The sequence below is a fragment of the Ascaphus truei genome, chromosome 5 (genome assembly GCF_040206685.1).
Source record: "Ascaphus truei isolate aAscTru1 chromosome 5, aAscTru1.hap1, whole genome shotgun sequence".
In the NCBI taxonomy this organism is placed as follows: domain Eukaryota; kingdom Metazoa; phylum Chordata; class Amphibia; order Anura; family Ascaphidae; genus Ascaphus; species Ascaphus truei.
The window spans coordinates 176376599-176403745 of record NC_134487.1 but is presented as its reverse complement, the minus strand read 5'-3'; the positions used below and the strand labels follow the sequence as shown (position 1 = coordinate 176403745).

The 27147-nt window shown below is 42.0% G+C and overlaps 1 protein-coding gene across 1 annotated transcript in view; it reads left to right on the top strand.

Moving 5' to 3' along the window:
• Positions 1 to 27147, top strand: part of LOC142495603 (disintegrin and metalloproteinase domain-containing protein 9-like) — a 131586-nt gene that overhangs the window by 62861 nt on the left and 41578 nt on the right. Inside the window, exons 12-14 of the mRNA XM_075601294.1 lie at positions 696 to 867; positions 1114 to 1206; positions 2025 to 2220. Coding sequence (XP_075457409.1) covers positions 696 to 867; positions 1114 to 1206; positions 2025 to 2220 — 461 coding nt within the window. The remainder of the gene's footprint in view (positions 1 to 695; positions 868 to 1113; positions 1207 to 2024; positions 2221 to 27147) is intronic.

Sequence of the window (27147 nt, the reverse complement as noted above, 5' to 3'; positions counted from 1 at the left end):
TACGTGATTTTCTCATTTGTATTGGCATCTGGTAACTCTTTATTTGGTATTCACACAGGCAACCCTTTAAGGGAAGTACTGCTGTAGTTTAGACTGAGGACAGGGTTGTCCCCGAAACATTGCCCTCCTTGATTTAATATTATTCTTTTTTTTGGCTTGCCTACCCTAGTTTGAGCCATCTTGTTTACCATTACCCCTTTTGTTGCCACTTTCTATGCCTGTCCCTGTCAATGTTGTGAGCCGAGCTAAGTATTTCTCTTTCATATGTTATACCTTTGTTCTGGGTTCTGTTTAGTTATTTGAGCTCACATCTTTTATCCTTGTTTGTATACATTATGTTTGGTGTCTATTTTTAGTGCTAGTTTACAAAAAAATACTTATTCTGATTCACTTGCTCCTTCCTTGCTTGTGCTTCTGTGCGGGGTCCCTACCTAATTTTTTGTCTGTGTATTGAGGGATGTAGAGGCCCGTTTGGGTTCCCTGCACCTTTGCTACACTTTGCTACTTATCTTGGGAGTGCTGACTCTCAATATTGTATATGCTCTCAAAGATGTTACAATAAACCATGCAGGAAATGATATGGGCATGTCCAGTAAGAGAGTTTATTTGAGGCACCTACACTTTTTTGGGGAGAATGATGAACCCCAATTCTCTTCTAATATGTGAAGCTCACACGCGTTTCCCTTTCCTTAAAGTTTCAAGGCCCACACCTTCAGCTCCTGCAGCGATACCGACATTCAGAGCTTCTTTTGGACCGAGAAAAGCTTCTGCTTAAACTACAACAGAGTGGAACCGAATGTTCGTAAAGCAGTGTGTGGGAATTATTACATTGAGAAAGGAGAGAAGTGCGATTGCGGAATGTATATGGTGGGTATCAACAGTAGCCCAAGAGATTGAAGTTCTTCAGACAATTGTATCCAATTGTATTCATTAAACTGTGATAGTGCTGTTCAGGGCACTATCGCACAGAAACTTCGATTGAAATCATAGTGAGTTTCTGTGCGGTTGTGCACTATTACAATTTAATGAAAAACCCGTATTGCACCCTAATACGCACCTACTTCATGGCACAACCCTTTTTTTTTTGCCTCTAACCTTTTCTTATTTTTTTAGGACTGTAGTGATCATGACGAGTGCTGTACATCTACATGCACCGTAAAAGAATTCTTTACCTGCGCTGTCGGCGAATGCTGTGATAAATGCAAGGTAATCTCTGAAAATGAGATCATATTCTAGGCAATACCAGTTTTACCGGTATGCATGGAACTGTTCTCCCACAAATATCTGTAGCCAAAGAATTAAATAAACCCCAGTCCTATAATTTTGTTTGGTTTGTTCATAGGCATGTAACCCAACTCCTGCAGTTCACTCAAGACAAAAGGAGGGAAAATGTGTTCGATATATTTTCCAATTTGTTATTTAGAAATCTGAAGCGATGATTTCTACACTGTGTTCAGAAAACTCGGAACCCCTTTTAATTTTTGACATGTCTTGCAGACAAATCACTAGATATTCGTGACAAATGGTGTCTGCATTAGACATGATAAAAGGGCTAATTTGTTTTTCTTTGCTTTTAACCCGTTCAGTCCAGCGTAGTCCTAAAGCTGATTGCAGAGCAATGTATTGGAGACCTTTCTGGTACTAAGGGCCTTATTCTAGTGGCCGTTCAAGCGGTTTTCAGCCAAAAATCCCCATTGAAGTCAAAAGAGATTGTTATCCGAGAACAGCCTCTTAGGACTATAGAATTACTCCGTAAACAGGTTAAACGATGCCAGTTGTGCAGCACATTACAGTTGAAGTTTGTTCTATTCAGGCTAGTGTAGATGCAGGAAACAGTGATAAGAACAGCAAAAATGAAGGGCCCTATTTACTAAGCAGACACCATACAATGTTAGAAGATACTGCACAGCCCAGTCACTTGAATGGACCATAAATTGTCTCAGCATAGCACTGCGTTGTAAATGTGGGTCTAAGCACTGGGACAGGGGAATTGCTGCCCACTGCAGCTGTTTTCCTTATAACAGATCTCTAAGAAAGGGACCGTGTGCCGGGCATCGGTGAATGAATGTGACCTTCCGGAATACTGTGATGGAATTTCTAATTACTGCCCGCCGGACGTCTTCCTCCAGAACGGAAGTCCCTGTAACAAGGGCACAGCCTACTGCTACGGGGGAAAATGCCCAGAGATGAACAGGCAATGCAGTGACAACTTCGGCTCAAGTAACGCTTACAGCTACTTATTAATTAACATGCTTTTAGAACAAATATTTTAAGAATGATTCTTTTTTTCGCAAGTAAATAGATAATACATTTGTCGAGTTGTTAATAATGTAATAATTCTGGAAGGACAGGACGTTACCTGGACATTTAATACCCTGGGTGGAGGAGTTGCAGGCCTGAGGCGAAGTGGTGATTATTACTAATATAAGCTACCTTTTTGTGTTATTATTATAATAATTATATAATACAGTAAATCAACACACACACACACTTACAACTGGGGTTACCCTATAGACTTAGAAGCAGGGACCTCATGAAAAAGACTTCCCTTGTTCTTTCTTCCTGCCCTCTGCAGCTTCTCCTAGTTACTCCCAGCTGCCTCTTCTACAGAACTCTGAACTCATAGCTAAAGCTGAGCTTATCTGGTCTAGCTAAGGGTCTCCCTCCCCCCAGGTGTTTGCAATATGACCCAACCCGATTGGTGGGGGGAAGTGCAACAACAAACACAACTACATGTAAAGAGTTACTTGGAAAGGTCACAGACCACTCTGCAACATTCCAGCTGAACATCCCATTAACCCCTGGAACCAGGCTTATAATACAGATATATAAACAAACATAATACATATGTATTACTGACAGGTAGGGCTAATGGCAGACTTGACCTTTATTAAAAGCAGTTACATTTACCCCTACCATCACACCTCCCCCGTTTAAGTGGAGAGCTCTGGGGTTGATCTCCAAACATGACGCCTGAAGGTCTGAGCTTAGTCGGCCCTGGATCGTCTTGCCAGGAAAGTCCATCGGCATTGTCGAGCTCACTCTCCTTCTTGTGCTGTACGGTGAAGTCATACTCCTGTAAGGCCAGACTCCACCGCAGCAGCTTGGCATTATCCCAAGAAACCTGCTGCGACCAGCTCAGGGGATTATGGTCCCTAATGACTGTAAAAGGGCGGCCATACACATATGGTTGGAGTTTCCGAAGGGCCCATACTATGGCCAAGCACTCCTTCTCAATTATAGCATAAGCAGCCTCCCGATCCAATAACTTGCGGCTTAGGTACACGACTCAGTGTTCAACCCCATTGGCACCCACCTGACTCAGCACTGCCCGAATACCAAAGTTAGAGGCATCGGTCTGAATCAGAAACCGCTGACATAGTCGGGAGTTGCCAGGATCTGAGCGCTTGCCAGGTCAGCCTTAAGAGCTCAGAAGGCATGCTCATTCTTCAGTGACCTAGTTACTGTGCGAGGGAGCCTCTTTTTAGTCAGGTTGGTCAGGGGTTTGGCCAGGGCACTGTAGTGTGGTACAAGCTTGCGGTAATAGCCGGTGGACCCCAGAAAGGCTAGCACCTGTTTCTTGGTCTTGGGAAATGGCCAACCCACAATGACTTCCACCTTGGCGGGTTCAGGCTTGAGATGCCCCCTGCCTACCCTGTGCCCAAGGTATACAACCTCTGCCATCCCTATTTGGCACTTGGCCAGCTTTAGCATTAGCCTGGCCTCCTTGATTAGGGCCGGTGCTACATGGGTAAAATGGTCAGCCAAGGAATTACTAAACACCGCTATGTCATCTAAGTACGCCCGAGCATACTCCTGCATTCCCTCCAGCAGGCGATTGACCAGACACTGGCTGGAAGTTAATCGTCGCGTTCTTCATCCCAAATGGCATGACCAAAAATTTGTACAAGCCACTCGGGGTGACAAAGGCCGACTTCTCCCGCGCCTCCTGAGTCAATGGGATCTGCCAGTACCCTCGGATCAAATCCATTCTGTTCAGATACCTTGCCCCAGTGCGCTCGTCCAACAGCTCATCCATCCGAGGCATGGGATAGGCATCCTACATGCTCTGGGCATTTAACTGCAGGTAGTCCATGCAGAACAGGGTGGTTCCATCCTTTTTGGGGACAAGGACCACTGGTGAGGCCCAGGGACTCTGTGACCTAGATATCACCCCCATCTCCAACATCTCCTCAAGCTCCCTCTCCATGCTCTGCTTCACCTCCACAGACACTTGGTACGCAGACTTACGGAGGGGCTTCTGATCACCAGTGTTGACTGGATGATCAGTGAGGTGAGTCCATCCGGGCTTGTCCGTGAAAAGACTCCAACACCTTCCTAACAACTCTCGTGCCTGCTTCCATTGGGAAGCCGTCCGAGCTGCTGGGGTACGATGTCCAGCCCCTGCATCCTGGGGCTGGAGAAGCTTGGGACAGTCACATTTAATGTGCCCCGTCTGGTTTCACCTGAAGCACCGCCGTTCATGGACAAACTCGGTAGGCGCCGGTCAGGTTCTGGTAGGTGCTCTGGCTGGCCAACAGGAGCTTGCACTGGTTCGGACTGGATCAGGCCATCAGGGCCGGAACAGTGCTGCATGTTTACGGGGCACCGGGAGCCGCTTCCGGAGCTGGGGACGTACAGCTACCTAACGAAGCAGTGGTAACTGCAAAACGCGTAGAGAAGCGGAGAGAAGGCAGAAGTCAGAGCGCTAAATGCCAAGACACTAACACAGACGAGCCGAACAGAGCTACACCCAGAAGTGACGCGATCGAAATCCCGCGAAAGTGACGTCAGACGCCGAGGAACCCTCAAAGGTAGCCCGCGAGGGACACCAGCTGCTGAGAAGCGACGGCAAGTAGTAAGGCATACCGGCAAAGGGACTCCTCGACCACTCAAATCTAAAGGGGAATAGAAAGACACAGTGCCATCTCCATACCTTCCTCTTTTACCTTGTGCTTTTTATTCTTGGAAAAATGTGAGTATGGCATGCACTTACTTTTATAAATTTACGACAATCTGTTCTGCACCATGTTTGCTATTTTCTCACCCTGAGAAAACATCTATTATCCAACCACAAGAAGAAACAACAAACCACACCAGTTTGGAGAAAGGCTTTTATACTTCTTACTTGATGTAAGTAGGAAATCTATACGAGCCAAGATTACATATTAATATCAACTTGTCACATCAGAGTGCACTAAATATTTTGTTTTTCTTTTGGTTTTCTTTTGGGTTTGATCGTGCTCCCTCTGGAATTTTGGAGAGATATATGTGGAGGGGAATTGTGGAAACAAGTCCCCACCGGAGGTCTGAGACTTTTTACCCAATCCTATTTCACTTAATATCACCAAAGTCACATGATCACTTAATTTGACACATATATATCATATTATATTATTATTTTTCACTATTTTCACTATTTACACTGGTGGTGTGTATAGTGCCTTCCAATATCACGTTTTTGGCGAACCAAAGTAACAGCAGCGCCGGAATCCAGCATACCGGCGGTCATTCGGTCCTCAATGGTCACCGGTCGAAGGTACTTGATCCGGACGTCAGTGGGACCAAGCCGACCGTGGCAATCTGGGAGGCTGGTTCGGCTGGAACAAGGGCTTTGGTTGCTGCGACTGGCATCAGGAACGTAGATGAGTGTGCCGGATCATCTGTGCTGCCTATCCAGGCGATGGTCCGAGCTGCTGGCCCAGCCCCTGCACGATGCCCAGCCCCTGCACCCTGGAGCCGAAGAAGCTTGGGACCGTCACGTTTAATGTGCTCCATCTGGTTGCACCTGAAGCACTGCCGTTCATGGACAAACTCGGTAGGCGACAGCCAGGTGCTGGTAGGTGCGCTTTCTGACCGACACGAGCTTGCGCTGGTTCGGGCGGGATCAGGCCGTCGGGGCTGGAACAGCACTGCATATTTACGGGGCACTGGGAGCTGCTTTCGGAGCTGTGGACGAACAGCCACGGTCATCTGCCAAGGCAGCCGCTTGCCTCACGCCTGCTGGTTTGCGGTCGGTGACCGACTCTCACACCTCAGGCAAGCATTTCAGCATGAACTGCTCATTGGCCATCAGGTCACGGAGTGTCTTAAAGGTTGTCAACTCACAACCGGCGCTCCATCGTTTAGATTGGTGCTCTAGCACGGACAAGAACTCGAGGTGCATATTCTGGGACCCTTTGTTCAGGTCTCTGAACTTGGTCCGGTAGGTCTCTGGAGTAATGGCATAATGTGCCAGGCGAACCTCCTTCACAACCGAGTAGTCCTTTGCATCCTCCCAGTCTATCTCAGAGTGTGCTTTGCCGCACAGCTGAGGGACCAGGTATTTGACCCAGTCCTCCTCAGGTAAGTCATGCATTTCACAATAGTTCTCAAAGGACTGCAGATACCCATCAATGTCATCTGTGTCCTCGCAGAACGTGGCGAAGCTACCATATGTGAGTCGTGGTGCCAGATTGGCCTGGGACCTCCTACTCCCAGAGGACAATTGGGTCCTCTATCTGTGCGCGAGCTAGTAGCATTTTATTGTCCTGTGAAGTTGCCAAACTGTGAGTTCTAAGATCGGAAAAAGCTGGATGTGGGACGCGCTCTGACTGGAAACATGCAGGACCTTTGAACCCGGAAGTGAAGAGTCAACGCTGAGAAGCAGCTGATCCTGCTGCACGGGATACACAGCTCAACACCCACTTGGTCTCTTATCCCTTCTGAACTAGGAACTGGGCAACTCGGACACATTTCACCTCGTTCTACTGAATTGCTGTCAATTTACATTTAAGTCTATACTCACTTTCATTTGTACTGCATATTACACTTTATCTACCTTTGGTGCGCTCTGTGTTTTTTCTTTCTATGGTTATTCCAGCCATAGTTGTCCTGTAGAATAGCAGATTAACTGTACCAACATTAGAGTTCTTCAAAGATGTGGACAGTACACTTGAAGAAGACACCAATGAGATTTTAAAAGCTATGTGCACTGTAATTTCTTCTATGAAGAACTCTAATGCTTGAGATATCACAACCTACAACAAATCAACAGTACAGGTCTAATATTGACAACTCTTCTATTTTGGAGAATTATAGATATAAAAACATGCACTGCTTGTCCTCTTTCTGATTTTCTAAAAAAAATGGTTTATAAGCAAACTTTGAACTCTGCAAATTTTAAAATGCAGGTGCATTTGATTTTGTTACTAAAATGCAGACCTTTTGGACAGCAAAATGGTTAGTAAATAAAGGGGTAATGGAAAGGTGGCTCTTGCTACAGTCTAATAAATGAGTGAAAGGTGCCTGGGGCTAATGAGTACAAAAAAATCACTGGTCGTTTGTAAGAGATGTGTGCAAAGGTACATATAGTGGAGACCGATTTGGGTGCAATTATATCTTGGCTTTATTGTTCCTTTATCCAGGCAAAACATACAAAAACTACAAAATAGCAAACCCCTATCCCCTTGTAAGGGCTAACTTACTTTCCCAGACCCTATCTGCAGAACTGGAGGGATATTCCCATTACCAGCCTATCACCCCAAAGTCTCAGGAAGTACCTTAAGCAGGTGGCCCTCCATGTCAGTCTGTGGCAGGTTCCTGTGTCCTGGAAATATAGGTATCTGGGTGTCTGGTTGCCTTGATCTCAGCACAGCCTTTGTGCTCAAGACAGTGTCTGTGTTCTGGCTTCTCTGCTCTCCTTCTGTCAGCCCAAATATGAGCATTAAATACGTGAGTGAGACCGCAGTCACCATATATAATTTCTTAAATTTAAAGTAAATGACAGGTGCTACAAAGGGTATATATACAATAGTATCAGTGTTGATTAGAGATTTGATCAAAAAGAAACCCCTTATTATTAGCACTCAAATGTCACACATATTATGATAATGGACACAATGGTCCCACAGTAATATACTGCTTGTCTGTCAGGTAATCCCGAATCACCGAGGATATCAAAATAATAAAATTTTATTACTTCTACATAGAAATTTTTTAAAAACACAGATACATTGTTAAAAATCCCTGTAAACATGTGGCCGATATGTATTAGTCAAATATGGTAAGTATGATTTGACTGTTAAATACTTCAACATAACTTGACATCCATATAGTGCAGCTATAGGTAGTATGTATATATTTCTCACAGAGCAGGTTATGAATCACATATCTAATATCTGAATCGTGATATATCTAGGATTACATATCCAAGTGCTGTGTGATTACTTAGATTATTAGGTTCTGTTGTACAAGTGGTCAGATGGTCAAGCAGGGGTTCAGCGTTCTATGTAATTGTCTCTATATATCATTAGAAACCAAAGGGATAAATGCCTTTCATTACCAGTCGCTGTTTATATTCAATACATCACAGAGGTTAACATTGTACCACTATACTGTAAGTGTGTACAAATGGTTGGTTTTGTGTATCATGAAAAACCAAACGGAGGAGATGTCTTTGAATTGCTGACGCTGATGCTGTTTATATCCCCAGTTCAACACATATGTGAGATTAGCACCTTTTCACTAAACCACATACATAACTCAGATGTAATCGAAAAGGTTTACTATCGCTATTATAGATAGCCTGATGTACTATAATTGTATCATTCCAGTGTAATGTGGATAGCCCGGATGTATATGGCCCAAAAAATACACAGCACAGTTGTGTCTGAAGCTGTATTAGATTATAGCATTTGCTGACACTCTTGTAGCTACAGTACAGCTACACACGAGATATTAGGCTAAACACATGGGTTCGTTCGCGTGATACAAGCCTGCTCTTGGTTACTGCTGCAAGGATGTCGCCACTCGATGACGTCACTGACGTGACGTCCTACGTCCCGACGCACGTTTCACGTGTCTACCACGCTTCATCAGGGGGAGGAGGGATAAGTACTAGATGTCCCCGGTGCCTGTTTTATACCCACAGACCAGGTAAAATGATTTAATGCCTATTTTGCCATAGGTGGATACTGAATCAGTGTGTTCGTGTCTAACCAGGAAGTAGACCAAACTTAAAGGTATACATGCTCTCTAGCACTGTCGGATTCAATGTATATTGTGCATGTTCTTGCGGCTGTGTATTGATTCAGGTAGGTTTGGTACATAAGTGTATTACCATGTGGAGTTGCAAGTATGGTATTAAATTGAATAAAATGTCTCTTGTTTCTATTTATTTGTGTCGTGTCAATTATTTGGATTGATCACATCAAATACAGGTCAAGGTTAATAATTGGTATATAGGTATACTAATTAAATGGTCACGAGGCTATAGCTGTTGGGCAATAGATGGTGATCAAGAGTGGAGAGTAAGCCGATATATCATATATAGCCAATGAGGTCAAGATAGATATTATTAATGTGATATTTATAAATATTAATTCTAAAAAATCCAAGTGAAAAGTGCATCTAATTAAATAACAACCATAGTGAATTAAAGGCTTCCCAGTAATGTGTAGTGGTGTAGGATTGTGCTAGAATTCTATATATTAATAACCTGCCCCTAATGGTCAATGCAGGTCTAGATTAAGTGAGCGTTACGTCTATAATGTGTTATGTGTAATGTACTGTGTAGAAATGAGTGATTTAAGTCAAACCCCAACCTATTAAATAAATTAAAATATTGATATTAATAATAATATATGTAAATGTAATAATTTTTTTGATTAGTGATCTATCTACTACATATATAGTATTGACCAGTGATATACCAAAATTAGGTTTGAAATTATTTGTATTGTACAGTGTTTGATGTAGGAATGTTATTAAAGAAAAACGGCCTGCCCACTAGTGGTCAATGCAGGTCAAGTTAAGTTAATACCTAGTAATGTATGATGTGTAATGTACTGTGTAGAAATTATAGGGCTAAGCCGTTGTATTGTCACTATCTCATATATAGGACAAAGGGTTATATTATATGAAAGGGGAGAAAATGAAACCTTCATTTAATCCCTGTGGTGCCATGGTTTGCAACAGGAAAATCCAACGACTCTCTTGTTGTAAGAGTCGTTGGTCCCAGTTTCCGCCTCTTTGATCTTTGGGTATGTGTTCAATACCACAGAAGTGCATAACACTAGTGTCACCCTTATGCTGTTCAATGACATGCCTTGCAACAGTGGTATCTGTGGCATTCCGAACATTCCCAATATGTTCTAAGATCCTTGTTTTGAGAGGTCGGTGAGTTTTACCTACATACATAACGCCGCAATCACATGTCATCAGATAAATAGTACCGCAGGTGAGGCAGTTGATAAAATCTTTTATCATATACTTGACATCTTTCTCTGAGTTTTTAAATTGTTTTGTTACTGTCATAAAAGGACAAGCCTTACATCTTGCACATGGAAAAGATCCACATGGTTTAGTACCTAGCCAGATCTTAGTCCGATTTTTATCGAGGTAGCTATGAACTAACCTATCCTTGATGTTTTTATTGCGTCTGTATCCTGTAGTTGGTCTATCTCCGAGGACTTTGCATAGGTCAGGGTCTCCCAGTAGGATATGCCAGTGTTTGTGGAGGATATTTTTAGTCATTTGTGATTGACTATTATATGTTGATATAAATCTAATGGTATCCTCTTGAGGTGGAGTTTTTTTGGGTAGTAAGAGTTTTTCTCTTGGTGATGTTAATGCTCTGTAATAGGCTTTTTTGATCATTTTCTTACTATACCCTCTTTGTTGGAATCTGCTAGTCATATCTCCTGATTGTCTGATGAATTCTTCCGTAGAGGAGCAGTTTCGCCGCAGTCTCAAAAATTGTCCTATAGGGATATTGTCAGTCACATGTTTGGGATGATGACTCTTGGCTTGTAGAAGACTGCATGTCTTTATGGATAGTCTGAATAACAATAACTTCAATTTGAAACTGACGAGTCAGTATGACAAAAACAAAATTGAATTTCTAGACATTACCATAAACAAGACTGACAATGGTATGGTAGAAACAAGCATATTTAGAAAGCCTACCTCGACCAACAGTCTTCTACAAGCCAAGAGAGCTATAGCCTCGTGACCATTTAATTAGTATACCTATATACCAATTATTAACCTTGACCTGTATTTGATGTGATCAATCCAAATAATTGACACGACACAAATAAATAGAAACAAGAGACATTTTATTCAATTTAATACCATACTTGCAACTCCACATGGTAATACACTTATGTACCAAACCTACCTGAATCAATACACAGCCGCAAGAACATGCACAATATACATTGAATCCGACAGTGCTAGAGAGCATGTATACCTTTAAATTTGGTCTACTTCCTGGTTAGACACGAACACACTAATTCAGTATCCACCTATGGCAAAATAGGGATTGAATCATTTTACCTGGTCTGTGGGTATAAAACAGGCACCGGGGACATCTAGTCCTTATCCCTCCTCCCCCTGATGAAGCGTGGTAGACACGTGAAACGTGCGTCGTGACGTAGCGATAGTAAACCTTTTCGATTACATCTGATTTATGTATGTGGCTTAGTGAAAAGGTGCTAATCTCACATATGTGTTGAACTGGGGATATAAACAGCGTCAGCGTCAGCAATTCAAAGGCATCTCCTCTGTTTGGTTTTTCATGATACACAAAACCAACCATTTGTACACACTTACAGTATAGTGGTACAATGTTAACCTCTGTGATGTATTGAATATAAACAGCGACTGGTAATGAAAGGCATTTATCCCTTTGGTTTCTAATGATATATAGAGACAATTACATAGAACGCTGAACCCCTGCTTGACCATCTGACCACTTGTACAACAGAACCTAATAATCTAAATAATCACACAGCACTTGGATATGTAATCCTAGATATATCACGATTCAGATATTAGATATGTGATTCATAACCTGCTCTGTGAGATATATATACATACTACCTATAGCTGCACTATATGGATGTCAAGTTATGTTGAAGTATTTAACAGTCAAATCATACTTACCATATTTGACTAATACATATCGGCCACATGTTTACAGGGATTTTTAACAATGTATCTGTGTTTTTAAAAAATTTCTATGTAGAAGTAATAAAATTTTATTATTTTGATATCCTCGGTGATTCGGGATTACCTGACAGACAAGCAGTATATTACTGTGGGACCATTGTGTCCATTATCATAATATGTGTGACATTTGAGTGCTAATAATAAGGGGTTTCTTTTTGATCAAATCTCTGATCAACACTGATACTAGCCCAAATATGAGCTAAGGAATCTGTCTCCTGTTTTCACCAGGAGGCTTTTTCTTAGAGCTCTAATTTGGCCTGGTGGAGTCTGGTTGATTGCCTGTGTGCAATTAATCAGCTCGCTGCTGGATTTAGAGGCAGTTTCTCTCAAACAGTGATAAGTCCCTGTTACATACCTCCCCTGTTTGTGAGAAGCTCGGGCTTACCACAGCCAAAGCCCATCCTTCCACTCTCACTAGATGTCTCCCTGTGACTCGAATGAGAGTGGATGGAGAACAAGAAACCTCAGTCCCGCTGGGATTGGAGCCCATGCTCCAGGTTATTAGTGTATCCTCTAGAAGGTGCTTGAGTTCAGCACCTCTCAGTCGCTCGTGGATTACTTTTTCCAACTACAGTCTTTCTTCTGACCACTTGGTCATGCGTTTTCCCCTGCGTCCGGTGATCCTTTCCTCTCTGAGTTTAGGGTGACTATCTGCATTTTGGTTCTGTAGCCATATTCACGTGTGGTTCAATCTGGGCGGATTTTTTATCCATACCCATTGACTCCTGTGGCATTTCAGTTTGGTAGTTACCTAGTGTTGTACCTGTAGAGGTGTGAACACCGAAACAGTTCGGCCTCAATCAGCCAAAGACTGTTTCTTTCTAGCGGCTATCTTCATTGTGAGGAATATGGCTTGGGCCATGGGGCTACAGTAGCATGACTGTATTGGTATTGCGCTTCTCAGTCGTAATTCGGTTTTTCTTTCCTGACTTGTGTGGGAAGCCGATCGTAGTACTGAGAGGGCATTGTGGGTGCGCTTATAGCAACGCACAGCTTAGTTGTCATGTAGAACCTATATCTGGATTGAATCACACCAGCAGCTTCCTTAATTTTTTTGTAGTATCTTTGCTGTAGACACTTCCTAACATTTGACTGGAGTAAGATTACACACTGCTTCAAATGTTCATAATTCCTTCTTTGATGTTGCATTCTCCATATGGATTGGAGAAGGCAGGCTGCTTTATTCTGGCTATTTAGCCAACAAGTTTTCATTCCTCTGTAGGCAGCCTGTATGGTGAGCGCTGCAGAGCGTTTGCGCAGATACATTTCTCTTTCCAACTTTGCTTGGACAAGAGCTTTGTAGTAATCTGATTTACTCTGCTGCTTTTCTCCCCTTTTAAGAAGTTTAGCTCATCAGCAAGAGAATCCTGTTTCTGTAGCTTGCTCTGAGTGTGCATCAATGCATTCTTCATTATATTTTGGAGCTCTGCAGATTTCTTTGCTCAGTCCGCAGCTGCTTGCCAGTTTCTGGAACTTCTTGTGCTCCCTCCTGTACCGAGTCACCCGACCTCTAAGTTTGGCCTCCAGTGATGCTCAGGGTATCCTTCAGTTTCTTATGCTGCTTTGCGGGGAAACACTGGGTAATAAGATATTCCTGTAGCACTTGTACTTCTTTAGCAGCCTGCAGATTTTCTTCCTGCAGAGATCGCTGCCTCTCTTTGGCAATCTATAGGTGCGTACGCAGACCTTGCAGTTGGTTCTGCAGTAGGTGCTCTGCTTGTGTACGCTGCTCCAATACTTCTAACTTTTCATCTTTCAGCCTTGCATTTTCTCTTCTTACAGTCTCTATAATATTCAGGGTCTCCTTGTAGTCCTCGTTCCACTTACGCATTTCTGAGTTGAGACTCCCGGTCTCCTGACGTGAGACTTCTATCTCTAGGTTGAGGGTGTGAAGCTCCTTCTGAGAGACTTTAAGATCCATACTTAGACTGTATCCAGCTTTTTGAGAGATGTCCAGCTCCTCAGCGAGACTGTAAAGTTCCTTTTTAGAGACTTTCAGTTCTGTGCGGCAACTGCTGATCTCTTGGTGTGAGGAATCCAGTTCTATGCGGAGAGTATGAACCTCATTCTGCGATATGTCCACCTCTGTCCGGATACTATTGACCTCCTGGTGTGAGGCATTCATTTCTTTGCAGAGAGTATGAACCTCATTCTGAGAGACTTCCAACTCTCTATGTCAATCGCAAACCTCTTGCTGAAAGACTGTAATCTCTTCAGTGTCTCCTCATACTTTTGTTTCAAATTAGGCCTCGGGCATGGTCAGCGCTTACGCGCTGATCCGTGCTGAGGCGTGCTGGTGCTTACCAGTGAGCCCCTACAGCCGCAATGAGAGCGTCTTTAGTAGGGGCTCGCCTACGTTTCCGCAAGCGTGCGGAAGCGTAGGTCTTAGGGAAATATTAAATCTTCGCGCTTGCCGGAGCGCAGGGCTGGTCACGTGAGCGGTTCGCCCAATGAGGGCGAACCAGCTCCGTGACGTCACTGGCCCGCCCCCGACACGCCCCCGAACAGCGTGCGGACCAAGGCCATCAGCCTCCGCGCGCATCAGCAAGCAAGAAGGCACCCTGGACGCAGCCTTTAGCAATAATTCGGCCAGGCTTGCTCTGCTTTTCATCCATGGCAGTAATAGTAGTGTTCGCAGTATCTAGATCTGTCCTTAGATCCTCAAATTTGGTCTTGGCTGCCGAGTAAATTGCGAGCACAGTCTTCTGTATCTCAGCATTATTTTCTCTCTCCATTTTCAATTCTTAATGGAGCAGATCATAGTTATGCCTGGCAGCTTGCAGTGCATCTTCGCTCAAGGGATCGTCACTCACTGGTTCCAGCTCTGCTTCCCTGGTGTGGTTGGTTGAGGGTTCCTCACTGTTAGCACCGGACAGACACTTCTTTGGATTAACAGAGAAAAATGTACAAGTGCGCTCTATAATATAACCTAATTTTGAAAGTGACACAGTTAGCCACCCATGAAGTAAGACACCTCTGTGATATAAAAAATAAAAACAACCTCTATTAGGTGATCAGTGTCTGTAGCTGCTGATATTGGAGTGGCTCGGCACCCCTATAAGATAGTGATACAGAAGAAAAAACAGCGCAAAAAACGCATATAGTGAAGTAAATTCAGTACAAATATTTATAGTTATTAGGTAATATATCTGCGTACATCAGATCGAATAAAAACAGGCACTTCATGTACTATGACATGTGTTACCAGACACCGCACGCCGAGGACTGCAGGAACAGTCTCACTGGCGACACCCTCTGATGGTATGCGGCTGGCACTTCGAGATGGATCAGCTGTAGTTAGGTAACTGCTCACAAGTCGTCATCAAGGAGCCATTTGTTTTATTTCAGAGCTCCTCTCAACATAATTTTTATATATATTTTTGTTATTGTTTTTTATTAAAGGTCTAATCTAGTTACTCTGTTTTTTAAATAAATTGCTATCAGCATGTGAATGGTTAAGTGGGAGGTTCCGTTTGGCCTTTTCACTGGTGTCTTCACGGTCTAAATATTCACACAGGTGTGTGAATGTGCTGACTGAGATGTGATTGGAGGTGGGTGGCGTCCCATGTAACCAATCAGATGTGACCATGAGGTATAAATACTCCAGTGTTCTATATAAAAAAATAAGCACCGCTTTTCTTTGTCTTTTTCTGAATTTTTGTTTTTGACGACAACGTCCCATCAGGTCTTGATTTGAAACTTCATCAGCTTCACTGTATCTGCCAGGCTTTTCTTGCAGTTGCGTTAGCTGGCAGGAATATTCGGGGTCATAGAGAACTGTTTGTTCGTTGCATACCGAGTTTAGGCACCTCCACCATTCTTGGGATGTTTTGTGGGTGTGACTCGGTTCAGGTTCCCCATAAGAGATATCTTCATCCTTATCCCTATCCTGATAAGACCGGAAGGGCCACTTTTCCGTGGTGTAGGGTTCATTACAGGAACGCCACATCTTGTCCTCCATTTTGGGGTTATCAGTTGTATTTTTCTTCCTGACCTCGGGAGGCACTATTGCAGCTGTTTTCACTGTATTCGCTAGAACCCACGCTGGTAGTCCTACAGGTGGGCAGACTTTGCTTGCAGAGTTTGTAGCTCTCACAGGCGTCTCTGTAGACTTTTTCTTGTTTACTTTGGTAGGTTCTGAAACATCAGCAATACTATGCACACATTCTTTCTCATCAGTGATACTGGATGTGCCCTTGCCAAGTAAAACTTCTTTATCTTCCTTGTGACCACAGCACATTGCTTGCTGCTGCAGTTCCCTGGCACGTTGAAAAAAATATTCCTCTGGCTGCAGCCCTTTTTCTGGGGCCACATAGGGATCATCCTCATCATCCGAATAAGGCCTGAAGGGACATTGCTCCGTGTGGCTGGGCTCTTTACACCAGGAACACATTTTCTTCCCCATTCTTCCAGAGTCTGTATTTGACTTCAGCTGGACAGCCATTTTAAAATCCCATGGGTTTTTCTTTTTTTTTTCTTTCTTTTCTTTCACTAGTGGTGGGGTAGACTCTGGTAACAGCATCAGTCCCTTGTGTGGGCCACTGTCTGTCGCAATCCTCCCAGTCAAACTGTGGCATTGTGCCTTTCTCCAGGACAGTTGTAGCTTTCCTGCCTGGATGTGTAGCCCTTTAATTCTGGTAACTTCTGCACATGATTATTTATTTTGTTGCTCAGGCTGTTTGCAGAAACTGTATGCAGGCAAAGCACAAAAAAATTCACAGGCAGTCTCCAGAGCCCCTTTGAAATGTAAGGGCCACCTCTCATCCCAACTTCTGACACCTATATGTAAGAGATGTGTGCAGAGGTACAGTACATATAATGGAGACCAATATGGGTGCAATTATATCTTGGCTTTATTGAGCCTGTTCCTTTATCCAGGCAAAAAAAAAAAAAAAACAACAAAATAACAATCCCCTATCCCTTTGTTAGGGCTAACTTACTTTCCCATACCCTATCTGCAGGACTGGAAGGATATTCCATTACCAGTCTATCATCCCAAAGTCTCAGGAAGTACCTTAAGCAGGTGGCCCTCCATGTCAGTCTCTGGCAGGTTCCTGGGTCCTCTGTGTCCCGGAAATATAGGTGTCTGGGTGTCTTGGTCTCAGCACAGCCTTTGTGCAGGCTTCACTGCTCTCCTTCTGCCAGCCCAAATGTAAGCTAAGGAATCTCTCTCCTGTTTCCACCAGGAGGCTTTTATTAGAGCTCTAATTTGGCCAGGTGGAGTCTGGTTGATTGCCTGTGTGCAATTAATCAGCTTGCTGCTGGATTTAGAGGCAGTTTAATGTTACATCTTTAAAGAACAAGAACAGGAAAAAGGCTCCCGTTTTCTAGCACTCTTTCAAACGATTAGTGATTGATTTAAATATAACCTTTATTGGGTATAATAATAAAATGAGATGACACATTAATCTAACAACAAACATAACAACACTATTAATAATAGGTTGTTGATGTATAAAGTGAAGATATAACACTATAACTTCCTAATATATAAGGTGTAGTATATTTTTACGTAAACAGAGCAAATATCTCTCTCTGTATACAAACTGTAGGAAAAAATGTGTGGTGCTCTCAAGACAAATCCGTAGTATCAAGAAATTGTAGATATGTATGGGAAACAACCCTATAATACTTAAGTACTTAAATGTCCCAAAGGATGCAGCCCGGTTTAAAATAATCCCACATGACAGGGCGGTAAGGATAAATTCAAAAACACATGCCGGTGACCAGTAGATGAAACATCCTTTGCTTACAGACAAGATAAATAGGGACAACCTGGAATAAACTCACTTGGGATTCTTTATCCACCATAAGCAGCAAGTCCAATGTTTCCAGTATCCCAGGGTTGAATGTGCCTCCGTTTGTAGGTGATCTTCATGAAGAAATGGGGGGAGGGAAAAACGAAGCACTATATCCAACACTGATAGTGCAGCAATGAAACCAACAGAAGTACGTTCCCATAAAAATAAAGCTATTTAATGAATCAAAATATATGGTACAAAACACACCAACGCGTTTCGGACCTAGACAGTCCTTTATCAAGGTGAATACATAAGTTACATATAGAGTGCAATTTATACTCACGCACTCGCACCACGTGACGTACCCGGAAGTTACCGCAACTGGCCCACGCGATCTGGTGGTGAGTATAAATTGCACTCTATATGTAACTTATGTATTCACCTTGATAAAGGACTGTCTAAGTCCGAAACACGTTGGTGTGTTTTGTACCATATATTTTGATTCATTAAATAGCTTTATTTTTATGGGAACGTACTTCTGTTGGTTTCATTGCTGCACTATCAGTGTTGGGTATAGTGCTTCGTTTTTCCCTCCCCCCATTTCTTCATGTATACAAACTGTGTACAGTATATTAATAAAGATAATTAATAATTCCCAATACAGATAGTGGGTATTAGCACATATGAGGATACCTAATGGTATAATGTTGATGTAGCCATCTTAGGTTCTGAGTTTAGCTAATACCAAAAGCAGGGTCAGCCTGACCAGATGTTGTCATCTAAGGCTAGTAGTATTAACCCCTGTGTCAGGTTGGTAAGTTCCGACTTATATACTGATCTAAACTCAGAAGAGTAAATTCAGCTGAAACAGTAAACTCCTCAGTGTGCAAAAAAAACAGCACTGAGGAGTTTACTGTTCCAGCTGAATTTACCTTTGGACTGTTCCTGTGTATGCTGGCCACAATTCTTTTTTCTTGGTGTGCTGGGAACATTTATGTTCTAATTGAAAGAACTTTGGACACTTTGAATACCATCGGACCGAAGGGAGGGTTTCTACAGAGGCGGTGTCATCATCTCCGGTTGCCTGCACTGAGGAGGAATCCCACAGATACCATCGGAGATGCTTGCCAGAGAGACCAGTTCCTGACTCCGGAACCCCTGCCTATCGATTGGTAACTTGTGTGCTGTGCACACTCAATGCTTATGATCTAGCTGTTTGATGTACGCAGAATATTTATCCCTACTTTTTATACACTAATATTTTGATTTACTTCACTATTTGCGTTTTGCGCTGTTTTTTTGTTTCCACCATTCTTCTGAGTTTAGATCAGTATATAAGCATTTATTCTGCACTATATATATTTATTTATATATATAAACAAAAAGAGGAAAAGTATCCCACAAAGAGCACTCTGGTGTACAAAAATATAAAAAGTATATTAAAGACACATCACATAACATACAAACAAAATAAAACACTCACAAATACCTACAAGTATGGAAAGAACACCCACATGCAACCTACAGTAATGGACAAATCCTAGGCTAAAGCTAGAGCAAATATGTAATTGACAAATAAAGTCAAATGACAGATGAGGATCAGAATGGTGAGGCACAAATGAGGCCTCCCTTCTGTGGACCGGCCAGTCAACAAGGGAAAAGCTACTCAGCTGAGAATGTAAAAACCCAGACCTAGCTAAAGGAAAGAGACCCATACCAAGGTTCCTGCTGTAAAATAAGTAATGCACAAATAGAACTCTGATGGCTAATCAAAAATAATAAACAACATGGAAAAATCCTAATGGATACTAGGCAGAGAACACACAGACTGGCACACAATATAAATGCACAGTGTGAGACTGAAGGATTAATGTGCAAAACAGCTAATGAGGCTGTTGGGAGACAAAGAAAAGACATAATAACAATCATCTGTTCCTTAGCAGGTCTAAAAATTAGGTAAATACAACCTCAGATGAACAACAACACATGACATATTGCACCGTGTCATGATTTATTTAACAAAAATAAAGCCAAAATGGAGAAGCCATGTGTGAAAAACTAAGTACACTTTATGATTCAATAGCTTGCAGAACCACCCTTAGCAGCAATAACTTGAAGTAATCGTTTTCTGTATGACTTTATCAGTCTCTCACATCGTTGTGGAGGAATTTTGTCCCATTCTTCTTTACAATGTTGCTTCAGTTCATTGAGGTTTGTGGGCATTTGTTTATGCACAGCTCTCGTACAGTCCAGCCACAGCATTTCAATCGGGTTGAGGTCTGGACTTTGACTAGGCCATTGCAACATCTTGATTCTTTTCCTTTTCAGCCATTCTGTTGTAGATTTGCTGGTGTGCTTGGGATCATTGTCCTGTTGCTTGACCCAATTTCGGCCAAGCTTTAGCTTTCGGACAGATTGCCTCACATTTGACTCTAGAATACTTTGGTATACAGAGGAGTTCATGGTTGACTCAATGACTGCAAGGTTCCCAGGTCCTGTGGCTGCAAAACAAGCCCAAATCATCACCCCTCCACCACCGTGCTTGACAGTTGGTATGAGGTGTTTGTGCTGATATGCTGTGTTTGGTTTTCGTCAAACGTGGCGCTATGCATTATGGCCAAACATCTCCACTTTGGTCTCATCTGTCCAAAGGACATTGTTCCAGAAGTCTTGTGGTTTGGTCAGATGCAACTTTGCAAACCTAAGCCATGCTGCCATGTTATTTTTAGAGAGAAGAGGCGTTCTCCTGGCAACCCTTCCAAACAAACCATACTTGTTCAGTCTTTTTCTAATTGTACTGTCATGAACTTTAACATTTAACATGCTAACTGTGGCCTGTAGAGTCTGAGATGTAACTCTTGGGTATTTTGCAATTTCTCTGAGCATTTCACGGTCTGACCTTGGGGTGAATTTGCTGGGATGTCCACTCCTGGGAAGATTCGCAATTGTCTTGAATGTTTTCCACTTTTGAATAATCTTTCTCACTGTAGAATGATGGACTTTAAATTGTTTGGAAATGGCCTTATAACCCTTCCCAAATTGATGGGCAGCAACAATTGCTTCTCTAAGATCATTGCTGATGTCTTTCCTCCTTGGCATTGTGTGAACAGACACCTGAATGCTCCAGACCAGCAAACTGCTAAAACTTCAGGTTTTCTAGAGGTGGTCACACTTGCTGATGATCAATTAATCAAGGGCATTTGATTAGCAGCACTTTGCATCTTAGGGCTCTATGCAGTAAGCGCCGAAAAAGTGCAATGGCCAAGCTTACCGATTTGGCATGATGTTGGCGATTTTCCCTCTCCGTATGCAGTAAGTGCCGAATCCCTTCAGAATCAAGTCGAAAACATTTCCGCCCACTCTCACGATGATTTGCCGATCACACACAGGTGTATCGGCGTGCATGGCGGGGTGCTGTTAGGTTCGCCAATCAAACTTCTTGCTGAATCAGGCGAAGCAAGCATGTATTGGATAGCGCGGCCTATTTAAAGGCAACATGTACTGTTAATCATTCTCTGTGTTGTTGGGAGTGAGAGAAAGAGAGACGCACAGAGCTGGGCGATTTAATATTTGCATATTGACTGAGAGAGTTGTTGTGTATTGTGAGAGGTTTGTCCTTTGTTGTTTTGTTTACATCTTTGTCTTGTTTTGTATGTGTAAGTGTTTAGTGTGATTGGCTTTACATTTGTTTTCTGTTTTTTGTGAGTGCTAGAGGTATGGCCGCAAGGCGTGGAAAGAGTGATGCTGGTGTGAGTGGTACTGCTAGACGTGTGAGTACGCGTATGAGTGAACGTAGGGTTCAGGAGAGTGATGTTGCTGGGAGTGCGAGTGCTGTTGCTGGGAGTGTGAGTGCTGTTGCTGGGAGTGCGAGTGCTGTTGCTGGGAGTGCGAGTGCTGTTGCTGGGAGTGCGAGTGCTGTTGCTGGGAGTGTGAGTGCTGCTGGTGGCTCAGTTGCTGATGGGGTGTCTGGTGGTGGCGTGCTTGCTGGTGGGCCGCTTTTGGAGTCTCTTCCATTGGAAGAAGGAGAGTCCAGTCAGCACCAGCCAAGCTCTGAGCCTAAACCTGCTCGGAAGAAACGTGTGGAGCAGCCACGTAATTCTCGCTTCAATGACAACGAAAACACAGCTCTTGTCAGTGGGATTCTGGAGCACTATGACAGTCTGTTTGGCCATTTAGTATGTAAGTCTACCTTTGCATTCATTCTTCAAATACATGTTATCGTAGGTCATGTGAGGTGTCATAATATGCAAATATGGGTCTATAATATCTATCAATGTAACTTTTGTTGTAAACACATATTTTAATCATGCTTTACAACGACAAGAACACTCAGTTGTTCAATTTGTGCAAACTTCATACAATATTAATGCAAGCTTCATTAGATGTCTATGTTTACAAGTGAATGCTCATGTGCTACACATATTACACCTAAACAAGCATGTTTGGTATCTCTTGGAACAGCTAGCATTGTAGGAAATGGTTCGTTTTATTAGTAAGAATTAACGTCATATATTTTGTATGTAGCGCGGACAAGTTCAGCATCCAAAACAGAGAAGTGGAAAAAATTACTACTTGGTGTGAATGCGTGTGGGAATCGTGTCAGGGACCGGAATAATTGTCGCAAGAGATTTGACGATATTAGGGCAAAATTAAAAAGAAAAATACAACAACAACGCTTGCATGCTTCTGGCACTGGAGGTGGGCCGCTAGCACAACGTCTCATCTTAACTCCATTGGAGGAGCAGCTTCGGGAAAAATTACTTCCCGTCGTCGTTGAGGGTTTGGCCGATGACAGAGACATCGGAATATATTCGGCAGAATTTCCACCAGGTGAGAAATGTTACTGTACTAGGCATGTCGTAGGTTACAGTTATTTTCTATATTTCCGCTGCTATTTATACTTTCTTCCCAATAGAAGCATACCTACATCTATATATGTATATATGTCTCTATATATATATCTATCAATATATATTTATATTTCGTTGTCCTACTACAATCACTAAATAATATATAATGTGGCACTGCGTGCTCATTTGCATGTCATCTCCCACAATCCTTTGCTGCAGTGGAAGCAATTTATGCTGGCCGAATATGGGGAGCAACAGGGTTGCACACATGTCTAAGACATGCAAATGAGCAAACATTAATATGTACTGTTGCAGTACATACATATATATAATAGTAATTTATATATAATTTATTTAACACCTACAAACACGACATTACTGCCTCTTGAAATCATGCATAGAAGATATTGCATGCAACGGCCAACAAACATCACTTGCACTAACACATTTGCTTTTGTTTATAAAAAGGTCATGTTTTGCTTCATGTCATATACATAGAGCATAATGAGGCACACGTTGCATATGTTATGTAATTGTGTTCATAGGTAGCACACTTCAGACTACTATTTAGCTCATCTGCCATTGTGTTCAAGCAGCTGCAATTAATATGTCATCACAGCATACACGTGAACTCAGGGGGTGGGGTTGTGCACACAGCCAAATAACAGGGTCATGTTACGGTCAACTTTGTTGACACCATTTTCTGCTGCTTGAATTAATTGAAAGGTCAGGGTGATTTTAGTTTTTGGGGGAGGGACTACAGTTCTTAAAACCTGACAAGCTAAACAGAAGTTAATCACAGTCATTTGAAATGGTAACTCTATGTACAAATTCACCCACCAAACCATTATGTATCAAACCGTACGTTACACATTCGTTCATTCAGATCTATTATTCAACTTATATCAACACCACATTATGACACCAGTAGCATCTGTGAGCGACACACTGCATGTGTTGTGTTGTTGAGTGCCAGCCACATTCAGCCCTGCAACAGCTTCTATTAATGTAGCACACATATCCTGTAACAAAAACAATAACTTTTCCAATATTACCTACTTAATGATAAGCATTGTCAACGTTGATCTCATGATAGTGATGTACATTATTATTGTGATATTATTGCACAACATATGCAGGGTATGTCCAATATTAATAATATTTTGCAAACGCATTACTGCATAAACATTGTATGTTGTATGTTAGTGAACTAAAAAGTCCAAAGTACACTGGCATGTTCATTGTTATTAAAACGAATAATGTTCAGTTTGCCACACACATATTTTCAGTTCATGAAGTGATGCTGTTAGTTAGCCATAAATACTCAAGATACACTAACTCAATGTTCATTATGTACACATGTCAATTAACAACTGATGTTATTGTTCTATATAGTTGCTCCTGGAGGACATGTGTCACCTGAGACTGAACAAGTGTCTTCACCGGGGTCATGCAGCTCATCGCACCTGGAAGTTGAGTGTATGAGGTGTAGGACATATAATATGTTCATTTCTATATGTTATGTTGCCATGTTAATTAATTGTTTTTGACGTGTTATTTAAATTGGATCACTTAGTGTCATTGAAAATGAAGTTTTTTAAGAGAACATGTATTGTGTTTGTGATGTAAAGTATCATGTAGGAGTTGTGAGGTTTGAACAACCTTTCATTCATTCTTATTTCACACTGAGTCGAAACATAATTCTTAAGTCAAGGTACATTTTAATGTGACGTCATAAAATGTATGGAAACATGTTAGGTGTTAGTTGTTATCACAGTGTATAATTACATAGTAAAACAGCAGACATTAGCATGCCATTTCATCATGTGTTCATTTATTTTTAGAACATGATGATGCCAAAGACACAGAAATGCAATCAAGTGAGCATGAAGAGGTTTCCATTCAAAGAGTAACACAGGCAATTCCTCCAGCAAGTAACACATACGCAGCAATAGCAGCTTCTGAAGAAAAAATTGTTGAAGCAGAAAATCGTCGCCATTCAGATCTGTTGTCAGTGCACGAAAGGATGATATCACTGCAGGAAGAAACGATATCACAATTGTCACATCTCCACAGAGTCTTCATTGAAGTTCCTAAACAGATACAAAAATTAAACACGACATTAGAAGCAGTAGTTGTTCAGCTAACCCAAGCTAATCACTTGAGAATGACTACAACAGCACACAATTTCAACTTTAACCCATCAGAGGATGGATCTTTAGATGCTGCTACTTTTTCACCCCATGCATCTGATCTTCATTCCCCAGGTCGGGATGTTACCGGTACAGTAGCTGAAAGTTCTGTGCATGTTCCTCTCAACATCCAACTGCTGCCATCTGTAGAAAATCTGGAGCTGACACCTACAAAGGAGGCACCAAAAAGAAAAATGCACAAGCAGTTACTACTGACCAGTTTTTGGAAACAAACTAAAAAACACAAACATGAAACGGAGCAAGCATCAGTTGTGCACTGTGTACCAACTTGTTCACAACTGCCACTGCCCACAAGCCCTGCCCGTGAAGTGTCACTGGCCACAAGCCCTGCCCGTGAAGTGTCACTGGCCACAAGCCCTGCCCGTGAAGTGTCACTGGCCACAAGCCCTGCCCGTGACAAGCCCTGCCCGTGAAGTGTCACTGGCCACAAGCCCTGCCCGTGAAGTGTCACTGGCCACAAGCCCTGCCTGTGAAGTGTCACTGGCCATAAGCCCTGCCCGTGAAGTGTCACTGGCCACAAGCCCTGCCCGTGAAGTGTCACAGGCCACAACCCCTGCCCGTGAAGTGCCACAGGCCAGTCAAACTGGCTCTGTTTTGCTTAAAGTTGTTGCCAAACGGAAAAAAAAACCCAACCGACAACAAGCAGGCCTGTGACTCGGTCTCAAAAGGGAAAAAAAGAATACATTTTCTAATTAAGTAAATCTGTATTTGGCCTTGTGTTGTTGACTTGAGATTATCTAATGAATATTGTATGTATGATCAAGACCTGTTGTTTCCAAACATACAAGTATGTCCTTGTACACGTGAAGGTTTGGAAATGTTCACAGTCCGAATGAATGCATAATGTAATTAATATTTATGTATTAATCATCTGTTCCGTAATGGTCCAACATTACACACTTGCAATATTTAGAGAAGCTGACATTCACTTAGCTGCAAAAGATTGTATTTGGGTGTGTTTGGTAGGTAATTTACGTAATCATTGCATGTTAATATTATTCGCCTGCAAGTTAAAATAAATATATATTTAACTCCTAACATCTTACATTTCAGTTTTGTGCAGGATGAACTGTCAAATATTACTTACCTTCACCTTCCTTGAAGCTTCTTAATGTTGGCCTTTCATCATGTATGAGTACTGGTTACAATAACATATCTTGGAATGTGTAGTAATATATATGTAGTATCTATGGATATATGTACACACACAGTGTATAACTAATATATATATATATATATATATATATGTGACAGAAAATATAGACAGCGCCCTTCACACACTACACCTAAATTGCTGCAGCCCTGATAGATGTGGCAAGAAATTGCACCAGGCAAATATGCCCAATAAACAGTGGTGTGAAAATAACTAAATGTATTATGGCAGGAAAAACTAAAAGTGACTATTGGATAAAAACACAAAAGCAAAAAAGAAGTGTGCATAACATATAAAAATAAAAAAATAAAAAAAAAGCAATAAAAAAGATATTGCCAATTGATGTGGGTAAAAATGACACTGAGTGTCACTGGGACTTAACTAAAAAATGCAAATATAAAAAATGGGTTCATGTGATAGGCAATGAAAAATTCAATACACGATTATGAACCTATAAATGCAGTGAATATTAAAAATACTTAAGTCCACATGTGTCCATGATAAGTCTGATGAAATCCGCAGAGTCGGAAGAAACGCGTAGGGATATCTGGCAGTGAGCCTACAGTGACAGGGCAGCTCTCAGCACCAGCGTGAGGAGGCAAGGACTTGCCTGAAGATTTTTTTCCGGTTTCAAGTGTGAGAAGAAAGGCTAAATGGCAGCTGCATGTGGAGATTGAGTGCTCACAAACACTAAGGATTACTCCCCTGGAGACAGCAGCTGACAGCAACATCCTTTTTGGAGCCAATACTGACACTCACACACAAAGAAGAGACCGAGGAGTCCTCAGTTGGTGCATGGGCAGGTCCCATAACATGCTTTATTTTATCAGACAAATTGTAAGTGTGCATTTGTCTTGTCCATGAGATATTAAAACTTTGTTCATCTGATTTTACACAAGGATCGGGCGCTTCTTTTCTCTTTTTCTCTAATATATATATATATATATATATATATATTTGTTTTAAACATGTAAATTTGTCTAGAGTTTTTTTAACACAATATATATATGATGCTTCCTTGTGAAAACACAGTATTCAAAGAAAACAGGCCTTATGTTAGTGAAATATACATGATCTGACCCTTTAACAATATGGGCCTAATATTATGAAGCACATAATTCACTCACCTTGATCACCATTTAAATAGGTTCCATACAGGGCCCACTTACTGCCATCAATATGTTCAGTGTAGAACT